Below are 9,500 nucleotides of genomic sequence, written 5' to 3'. Positions count from 1 at the left end.
CAAAAGACAAGCGTAAATGGGCAAGCCTTTGCTGAAGGTTGAATGCTGAGCTGGCACTCGGCGTTTGTGAAAATCTACTGCCAATCATTAGCGGACCGGAGTTCCGCTGTGGCGACCCCTAACCGGGAAATGCCAAAAGACAACAACAATGTTTAACTGACAATGAGTGGATAGATACAAGTGATGTATAATGTTTGCAACTAAAATTATGTCAACATGGTTTGTTATTTTCTATGTCGTGCGTTATAATTTAACAACCCACGGTAGTGGTGCTGCAGTAGCATGGTCGCCTCACAGCAAGATGTTGTTGCGTTCGATTCTCAGCTAGAGCGTTTTCTGTGTGGAGGCATGCGTGAATGGGCGTGCCTTCGTTGAAGGTTGTGCGTCAGGGCTGGTAACTCGGCACGTAGAAATCCACTACCAAACATTAGCGGACCGGAGTTCCACTGTGGGGACCCCTAACCGGGATAAGCCGAAAGACACAACTTCCTTAAAAAAAAAAAAAAAAAAAACCCCAGCCACTGCCATCTCACTACAGAGCCAAGCCTATCTCACAGCCATAGTCATAACATAATTAAATAAAACTGCAGCTATTGACAACTAACAAGGGTTCATTCCCACATGGGGAAAGTTCCTCTCCCTAGAAACATCCACAGTATCTTCAAAGAGATAGTACAGAAAACAGTTGTACAGTGAGAAACAAATGCATTTAGGAGTCATTGTCTGTACTGTCATGGACTGCTGATTAGCATAGCAGGTCCATGCAAGGAGATCCAAAGAATACTAAATTTAAAAAGTGTCTCTACTGAGATCTGAACTCACAATTTTCTAAAATAAAACTCAAAATGCCACTGTGCTATAAAATGAAAAAACATGTACACATACTAAAAAGTCCATTGTAGAATGCCAAAAAGGTGCTAGAAAATAAACAGAAGGAAATAAAAATAAACACCAAGCAGCAAAGACAAAGTGCATAGCAAACAATATTTATTGTATCCAGATGTCCTTTCATGTTGATGGAGTGAGTCTCTTGCATGAATAAATGTCCAAACAGAAAAGAATAAACTGATTCTGACATTAATCAGTCTGATGAGGAAACCAAGACTACAGTAATTGAAAATGTCTGGAAAAACTGAAAAAAATAAGTTTTCTGAATATGAAAGGGGCTACAGCAGCTACATGTACATATGAAATCGTATTCAACTGCATTGTTCAAGATGTGTAACACATCTTGAGTAGCTGGCACATGGAGCTCTAATCTGAACACATGCAATAGTGCAAAAATTGCAGAATAAAGACAAGGCATAATTAACAGTTAATTACTGCCTGTTTCAAATACTGCTTCAAGTTAAAAGTGGGGTTAACAGTAGTTTAGGGTTGTGATACTTTTTGACCTTTCACTAACTATCAACAATGACATATAAACATTTCAGATACCTGATTGTGTTACTGTAATGCAACTGGAGTATTTTTTTTCTTATAGCTTTCCGACTCTAGCAGCTTCATAGTCAGCTGAGTCATCTTACACAAAGCTCTGTGCCCCTCCCCCAACATGTCTGTGTTTAACACAGCTAATATTTACACCCCACACGTTTCTGAACATGTAATACCTACTCTTTGGTATAAATGGTTACTTATGCTTCTGCCATTTGTTACCAAGTATTTGAAATATCCACTATGCTGTAGAGGCACATTGTAAATTGCTGTGTGAAATGCTTTGTAATATTTTGCTGGCATACACATGTAGTCATCTATAATAGATGCAGCCATGACTTGGAATCAGCTAATTCATATGCAGTCAAATAAACTGCTGCAGTCAGAACAATTCTGGTAACCTTTATGACAAGGAAAGGCAATATCTAATTCGGTCAGACAAGCACCCCGTGATCAGTGGTACCTTTTGAATGGCTGTGTACAGTTATCTACAGGAACCACAGTTAACAGGCAAAACAAGACAGGAGCATGCAAGACCACAACACTTTTACAGGAAACATATAAAGGCACCAGGACATATAGAAAGTGAGTGCTAGTAACACAGGGGTCAATGATTGTCTTCCAAACAACAAAAGCAGTATCAGTCTGACTTAAAAGCTCATCTGAGGTAGTCTACAGTACAGCAGTCAGTCAGGAAGCATTTTATTGGCAGGTATTGTAGATCTGGATTTGCTGATTGATGGCTGCAAGAATCTCCTTCATCTTTTCTTCCAGAACATCAAGCTGTTTAGCTTTTGCTTCTAGAGTCTTCTCATTGTCTTGGTACTGGTCTTCCAGATCTGCAGCACATAAAAAACAGGCACTTTGAGAAGGAGCCCCTTTTGGGATACAGGGTAATACCTAGCATGATCAACAAAGTGATGGCATTCCTACCTTCTAACTCAGCAATGTGAATGCTTTAATTTAATAAATAAAAGTTATGGGTACTTATCATAATCCTATGTTTGTTAGAAGAGGCATATCAAGTGCAACAGTCAGTATCCAGGCCCATGACATGATGGTTGCTCAGTCAGAAAAAATTTCAGTGGGCTAACCCATCTCCCTACCCATAACACCTCTCTTTCCCTATTCCACCTGTCTATTTTTTGTACTCTCTGAAAGACCCTGTACTGTACAAGTCCAGATACAGTGCATCCATAAATACACCATAAGAACAATGAAAGAGGATGGGGGAATAAAAGGTTGTGACTTCTTCTAACAGATATGTCATTATGATAAGTACCCGTAACTTTTATCTCTGATAAAGAAGAGGTCCATCAAACAGTCTCTGTCTCTCTCAAATGGGTGGTTCTGATATAGAAACATTCTTCTTAACTGTGAACCCGACACTGGTACATGTCCAAGAAGCGAAGTCGACCTTATGTTTTGCAAAGATACTTTGTGTAGGCTATGTCGCCACTGCACATACATCATTTATGTTGACATTCTGTCATATATGTTGGCATTCCAGAAGAAGGTACTTAAAGTGGCTATAACTTTTGCTGAGTTTACAATCAATATCAAGGGAAACAGTGTACTATGGGATGTACAAAAGATGCAAACACAGTTTGTTACCCATCCTGACAGGTACTGCTTATTCACTTTATTGCCCCTCTACCCTCACCAAAGGAAACAGTTATTCATTGATATGTCCTTGAACCTATCAACACAGCATTTTACTTATCTTTGGACACCTCATTTGTCTTGAATGAAGTCCTTGTGGGTGGAATGCAGGTAGGTGTATAGGTTGATTTAAATCTGAATCTCTGGTAACCTTAGTAAATAAAAAATGGATTAGTACTCAGGGGTATCATGTGCTTGTGGAAAATCAGATATGGTGGTCTAACTGATAATACCTGTATCGATAATGTTCTCCTGACGGCTACCATCAGAATGGTTTTGAAGACAGGAAATTAAGGGAAAATGTCGACAACGTTTTGAAGGGTTACTGCTTTGGCTCTTCTTGTATGAAATGTACAGAAACTGTCTTGGAGGTCTTAGCAAAAATACTCCTCTAAAGAAAGCCTTGGGGACCTTCATAGAAGCCCAGAACTGGGAGTCATGTTGTATTTGGCAATTACATATGGCTACTACATGAAACTTAATGAAAGAGTAACTGGCCAGCTAAAAAATAACTTGTGGAAGTGGTACGGTGAACAGGTCCTGTTGATGGTGTATAGTACACGGAAAGAATCTCATCCACGTGCCTCTATAGGTTCTTTGAGTGGAAGGTTAATGTGAGTGGGTAAGAATGATTATTATATTTGTTGGGAATTCCTGGCCCCTATCACTGGCAGTGGAGGAGCCATCCTATAAGACAGAATGCTTTCAGATCTACATGGGTTGCTCCTAATGGATGAGTTGAAAGGTCTTCCTGCTGTTCTCTTCTTTAAGGTCAGTTTTGCTGGCATGGCTGAAGTAGTGGGAACCATGACTGGGTTGGCCAGAGCGGGCCTGACAGGATCACTTTTGCCTGAACTTACTTACTTACTTTTGAAGATAAACTTCATCATCAGAGGTAATGAAGGATAGTAGAGAATAAACTCTCTGGCCATCACTGTGTCAGGACATCTGTGGTTATGCTTTCTGTTGCTGGAATCAGTGAGTAGTTACATTGACATTTTCAGTTGGACCAAGAGGCAAAGAGGTTGCATATTGCTGTTCTTCACTTCTGGAAAATGTATCTTCCATTGGCTATATTTGGGGATCATGCATGTTGTAATAACAGGTAGAAACTTGATTTGTCACAAGTGAGACAGCTTGGCCTGGGACTTTATTTTTATCTAACTTACTACTGACTTCATATTCTTGCCTCTCTCTATGCCACATCTTCCTGGTGCCACCATCTTAAGGGGTGCCCCAGCATATCCCATCATTGGGTGAGTCTGTACAAAATGACCTCATTGCCATGTCAACTATGACATTTTCTGTGCTGGGGAGAGGAAAGAGGGAGTGAAGATCATCATACTGTGGTCAAGTTGGGTTTTTATGTAAGCCCTAATTTCCTCCTTCCCTGCCAGAGTCAATATCATGCTGGCTAGGCAATAAGACATAACCCCAATTATGTGTCCTACCTTGGGTCTCATCGGGTAACTATACCTGCTTCTGCCTCTCCACAACCCTGCGTCATCTTTCTTCACTCCAGCCCAGAGACACCAGGCATTGCCTGTCCTCCCACAAATGGTATACTCAATTCTCCCCTGCTAGTGCCATTAGGGTGCCTGACCTGCAAATCAGACTCTAGTCACCTGGGTCATAATCAAAACTTGATCCTGTCACCAGTCTGCTGCTTGGGATGTTTGTTGCTGATACTAATTTCTAGGCATGAATGATCCACTGCAAAAACTCTGAGTGCTTCCAAGCACAGCTGGTGGCGTGTATGTGTGTGTGTGTGTGTGTGTGTGTGTGTGTGTACCCCACTGACTTTTATTGAACCATACTTCTGTCATGTTATCCAAATGTATGGCTATACCAACAATTAGCATAACATTTTGGAAATCCTGTTGCTTCACTGGTCTCATTTTGAGGACATTGATATGGAAACTGGTGTCTACCCTGCACCATCTACCCATTAAAATCCCCCCAGTCTACTGAAAACACACCCTCTGACATCATGGCCCTGAATTTCAGATGGATGTCTGGGTATTTTACCAGACTGGCTGGTGATGTCAATTGAAATATAGGGTATCTGCATGTATGTTAGAAAGTTTTACTGGTTGTTCTGGACATTTATGTGTTGGGATTACTGTCTTCTGAATGTCCACTACAAGACCCACAAACGGTACTGGGACATAGCAGCCTGCATATGGTCAAAACTGTAAAAAGCAGTATAATGCCGTCAATATTTTTTCAGTAAATGTGCAACAAAGATGTAAAACATGAAAATCCTTATAAAGCCTGCATTTTCTCAGTAAAATGACGTAAAGCTAAGAAATATGACATGCTGTACAAAACAAGTAATTGTTTTTTTCTATAGAAAAGTAACACAGTTTTCAAAGGTGAAACTGCTTTACATACACACTCATACCCAAGTGCATGTGCATGCATGCACGCGCACATGCACACAAACACACACACACACACACACACACACACACACACACACACACACACACACACACACACACACACACACACACACTAGAGCTTGGGGCTCCACAGACCTAATTCCAATTAAAATTTATGTTACCTTATTTGGAATTAGAACTTTCTGGTTATCTACCAACTTTCCTTTTGGTGAAGCTATCTGGATATGAACATTTTTACTCAGGAAGAAGCAAAACGCAGGACTCTTTAATGTAACGTAGAAAGGGGGATTTGCCTAAAAAGGACTGTAATAAATACATAAGTGCCAGTGCTGCCTCATTCCAAGATTCCAAGACACTTTCTGAAGCTCCTTCAAGTAAAGAGAAACTATCTTTAAAAATCATTTCAGATTATACTCCAGTGAATCTGTTTTGCTCTTGAAGTGTTTGGTTGATTTTTAAAATGCCTGGAAGCAGTGAAAAAGTCTTCATATGGAAAGCAGATGAGAAGAAAGATAGCCCACTGCCCAGAATCAGTGATCCCATGTCTTATTTGTGTTTCCAGTGGCTAAATGGTCATAAAAGTCAAAGCTGGCAAAATTAAAGATATGTAGTGGTAGAAGCAGATAGCTGTTATTTATAGCATCTGTTTGTTTAAAACCTTTTATTTTACTTCTTCCTGTGCAAATGTATATTTATATATTTAGTTTGCAAACTGTATTACCTAATTTATTTAAGTAAAACATATAATTATTCAATTTAACCCTATAGTGGTTCATACTTTTGTTACTGTTTGCCTGGGCTACTGTAATGCCCTCTGAGGCATATATGACAAAGAACGGACAGGTTGCAGACAGTGTATAAATTCTATGGCTAGGTTACTTAGAAGAGTTTCTATATACATCCATGTTATGACAGTTCTGTGTTTTTGTACTAGATCCCTGTGAAAAAAGCATATCACCTACACATCACTTTTCAAGGCTATGTATTTATTACAAGGATCCTTTTTGTCTAAAATAGTTTCTTTTTTTCTCCCTACTGGTCTTCTTGGAGTCACCAGCTGAATGTTTACAGGCTGCTAGTGATCTTTGGGATAAAAAAGAAAGCATCCTAATTTTATTCATTTTCGTATCAGGCTATAGACCTGTGGGATTACCTAGTATGACAGGTCTAGAAATGTATCATGTGTGAAGCTTCAAGACATGTTAAGATGCATGTGTTCCATCATGCTTACAGTGCTCTCCTCCATCTTGATCTTACATTTTTGTCAGTCCAAGAGTGTGCAGCATTTTATGTGTTTGCAATGAGTCACTGTTATGTGCTAAGTTTAATCATCACATTAGCAAAGGCTGAGCAAAAGATGTAAGCAGCCTTTTTCAAACCATGTTCAACCACCTGCTTCCCTAAAGTCAATCTCTTATCTTACCATCTAAACCCAACATTTCATTGGATTTTGCCTTGGCCCACTAGAACTCTGGAATAAATGTGTAGTGATCCTTGCAAGACCATTTTCCATGGGTTTTTAAAATCCTTTCCTTTAAGCCTGCAACTTTAGACTTGGACTGACTGTCCCGTCTGACCTCTGGGCCTCTCCTTTGGTCATACAACTATTTGTTCCCCATGTAAAGAAGGCATTACCTCTGATTCATTCTCCTAGGTGCAAGGGATGAGGAAACTGGTTGTGGTGCCATCATCCTTGTGGGGACCAGGGTTTTTACTTAAGTCATAACATCTGGATGTTCTGACTTCTTACCTGCACTGTATGTGGGAGGACACTGTTTGTGGACTGCCCCACCTCCACATTGACACCTCCCCTTCTACTACCTCTCACATAGTGGGTTGGTAATACAATCTCCTATACTCTCTAGTACCATCAACAGCAACACAAACAACAAACATCTCCCCAGGGTTTTCTCCATCACTCATAAAAGACGCAAGCAGGCAATAGTGTCATCACCCCCCCCCCCCCCAAGAACAGCTTTAGCAGGTACTTGAGCCACTAGCCTAACTTGGGTAGCCTGGATTGTAGTCAGCTATTTCACTCTCCATGCTAAAGAAGCTAGTTTTAAGTAGAATTGTTTGTTTGCACTTTTCATAAAAAAGTCTGTAAACCACAGTTTAACATACTAACTTTACCAAAAGCCATTGGAAGCCGACACCCATGTATCTGACAACTGCACAAATTCTGGTATCAGTGAACAGGCTACTCCTATACTTCACCTTTATAGGTACACTGGACACACACATGCTAAACAAGATTAACTTCAACATCAAATTCTGTGGAAACCTACTGGTTAATGGATTAACACTTTTACTCATTTTGCTAGACGGATGTTACTGACTGTCATTTACATGTTGGGTTTAGAGAACAACCTGGCACTACAGTCACCATCCACTGAAGGTAAAAACAACTATTTTCTAGAGAAATACATTTGTAGTAAGCAGATTTACATAATGACTTTCTGCTAACAGAATGTCACTCATTATTCACTCTTCCAAAAACCAAGACCCAAACAGCAGTCCACAAATGCACTATACAACGAACGAGGCAGGTTGTTGAAGAGCAAGTTTAATTCGTACCACAAGTAAGAAATAGCAAAACTAAGCACTTTCTTCCGTTTATAACACAAGACTTCCTCAGAGTTCAATTCCATAAAACACATATTGCTTAAATAATGACACTTAAAAATTATGTGATCCTACCCACCTTAACTGCGAAGCAGAGGGGGTGATTTATATAGCTTTATGTCAACCATGTCAAGCGTTCTATATTGGCAAAACTATTAGGCACTTAAGGGAAAGAATATATCAACATGCTTTGGACATTAAAAATAAAAATAACAATAATGCCTTATATAAGCATATTTCCTTTAATGTTGGGCACATATTTAAATTTTATGTGTTAGAGAAAGTGCAGAAGGATAAGAGGGGGAGGGACCCTGGGAAGAAGTAGTGGAGATTCATGAGTTGTGGTGGCAATTAAAACTTAATGCCCTTGTACCTCCAAGAATTAATGAACATACTTCCATTAGTAGCATCCTTAAATTCAAGACCCTATATGTTTAAAGATAAAGTTGTTGTGTCTTTCGGCTTATCCCGGTTAGGGGTCGCCACAGTGGAACTCCGGTCTGCTAATGTTTGGTAGTGGATTTTTACGTGCCAAGTTACCAGCCCTGACGCACAACCTTCAACGAAGGCATGCCCATTCATGCATGCCTCCACACAGAAGACGCTCTAGCTGAGAATCGAACGAGACAACGTCTTGCTGTGAGGCGACAATGCACTACCGCGGATTATATTTATTATTTCTAATTTTTGATAGTAATTAATTATATATATATATTACTGTTTTTCTTGCATACTATTTAATGTATTTTTAGTGCCTGTTTGCATATTTTTAGTATAGTATGTGTTTAAGAATGTAATTGATTTAAAAAGTCTAGGTTTTGTGTTGGATGGGTAGGATCACGCGGTTTTTAAATGTCATTATTTAAGCAATATGTGCTTTTATGGAGTTGAACTCTGATGAAGTCTTGTGTTATAAGCGGACAAAAGTGCTTTGATTTGCTATTTCTTACTTGTGGTAAGAATTAAATTTGCTCTTCAACCTGCCTCGTTCATTGTATAGTGCATTTGTGGACATTACTCACTCAACATTTGGAATCAAAGACAGCTTGAAGACAAAACGTAGCAGCTTTACTTATCATGGTTATACATACTGTCTACTGGTCTGTTGTCATAGCCAGTAACAAAGGTTCATGTATGTTTTGATATCTGAATCATCTCCTTTACCTGTCAGCCTTTTCAATTTGTCTCGAGCATCCTGAAGCAGATATTTTGCCTCGTCTCGAAGATTCTCAGCTTTCTGTCGAGCATCCTGCACACCTCTGGCTTTATGATCCACAAGATCCTGGACTTTTCTGTATTGATCCATAAGTACCCCATCTAGCTGCTGTAAAACACAAAGAGCACACAAACCATTACAAATTACAGAATGGTGTT

General features: G+C 39.6%; 1 protein-coding gene across 1 annotated transcript in view; it reads right to left on the bottom strand.

Moving 5' to 3' along the window:
• Nucleotides 1-970: 970 nt before the first annotated feature.
• Nucleotides 971-9,500, bottom strand: part of LAMB2 (laminin subunit beta 2) — a 3,750,789-nt gene continuing 3,742,259 nt past the window's right edge. Inside the window, exons 32-33 of the mRNA XM_044078730.1 lie at nucleotides 9,291-9,450; nucleotides 971-2,273 (exon numbers count right to left, since the gene is read on the bottom strand). Of these exons, the coding sequence (XP_043934665.1) occupies nucleotides 2,137-2,273; nucleotides 9,291-9,450 (297 nt within the window). The 3' untranslated portion in view covers nucleotides 971-2,136. The remainder of the gene's footprint in view (nucleotides 2,274-9,290; nucleotides 9,451-9,500) is intronic.

Source organism: Protopterus annectens, chromosome 7.part1 (assembly GCF_019279795.1).
Source record: "Protopterus annectens isolate FY-2018-M chromosome 7.part1, PAN1.0, whole genome shotgun sequence".
In the NCBI taxonomy this organism is placed as follows: Eukaryota; Metazoa; Chordata; order Ceratodontiformes; family Protopteridae; genus Protopterus; species Protopterus annectens.
The sequence above is the reverse complement of the archived record's forward strand: the minus strand, read 5'-3'. Positions and strand labels throughout refer to the sequence as shown.